General features: G+C 46.3%; 1 protein-coding gene across 14 annotated transcripts in view; it reads left to right on the top strand.

Annotated features, from left to right (window-relative positions):
* GTF2I (general transcription factor IIi) overlaps positions 1 to 1,043 on the top strand; it is a 91,338-nt gene that overhangs the window by 43,964 nt on the left and 46,331 nt on the right. For 9 of the 14 annotated variants that reach the window (XM_017735306.1, XM_017735298.1, XM_017735302.1 and 6 more), the window contains exon 11: positions 23 to 85. The exons of the other annotated variants lie outside the window; for them this stretch is intronic. In XM_017735306.1, the coding sequence (XP_017590795.1) occupies positions 23 to 85 (63 nt within the window). The remainder of the gene's footprint in view (positions 1 to 22; positions 86 to 1,043) is intronic. 14 annotated transcript variants of the gene reach the window in all.

The following is a 1,043-nucleotide window of genomic DNA, read 5'->3' as shown; positions in this document are numbered from 1 at the left end:
GCATTCCTGTTTTCCCTTTCAGATTCCTCCCAGCGTGACTCGTCAGAAACAAGTGAGGATTCTGAGGCTGAGTTAACAAGCGAAGGTCAGTTCCCTGGGTCATTGATTTCAGTTGGTTGGGCAATTTTTATATCCAAAATGTGTTTTCCAAAGCCTACATTACTTGGCACGGAATGAATAGAATTGTGTGCCAGTGTTGAGTGCAGTTTGGATTGTGCACTGTTGGGCTTCATCGCCCCTGCCATGTGGTCCTGGGAGAGGGGCCCGGGGGTAGAGGCAGGGCCTTTGGGCTAGGTTCCCTACCCTCTGGTCAACCTTGTTCCCCATTGCTTGTTTTGTCTTCCCCTGCCTGGGGAAGGACCCTCTGGTCCCATGATTGCCACAGTTTTTGGCCAAGTCACCGACCAGGCAGCTGGAAAAATAAACGTCTCCTAAAATATCTACCAAGAATTGGTCCATATATTTCTTTCCACGGGCCTCGTTGTCTGATACATGTATTGCAAGAATCCCCACTGCAACAAATTGTGGCGAATGTGGGCAAGACATTGATCCCTTGGGACAGTGACTGTGATTTGTGTGTAAACTCCGGATTTATCCTCCTGTTTTCATTTTGCTGTTCCATCTCTAAACTATAGAGGAACCGTGGAAAGACTTGTGGCTCTCAGAGCCGCATCGGGACATTTATCTTAAACTTGAAAAGATTCTTGAACAATGATTTGTGAATTTTAGCCTAATTCAAGCTCAAAAGGAACTGAAACACTTCCTGGCATGGTTGTTTAAGAACTTTTTCAACGTTTCTTGGGACTTGATTCTTACCAAAGACTTTTGGAAGACTGTTTGGACACAGTTAATTTCTGACTCAAAGTATATGCAGATGTAAGAATATTTTCGTGAATATTATTTAATTATTGAGACTGTTGAGCAATGTCAGTTGTGTCTTGGCGAAGGGAAGCGTGCCTCAGAGTCTACGCGACCTCGGCCATGTGTGCCAGGCGCTCTGCGAGCAGCAGTGAGGCAGTTCCCGCGTGCGGGCGGAGCCAAAC

This window comes from Corvus brachyrhynchos, unplaced genomic scaffold, assembly GCF_000691975.1.
Source record: "Corvus brachyrhynchos isolate BGI_N302 unplaced genomic scaffold, ASM69197v1 scaffold15, whole genome shotgun sequence".
NCBI classification, from domain to species: domain Eukaryota; kingdom Metazoa; phylum Chordata; class Aves; order Passeriformes; family Corvidae; genus Corvus; species Corvus brachyrhynchos.
This window is presented reverse-complemented; position numbering and strand designations above follow the sequence as displayed.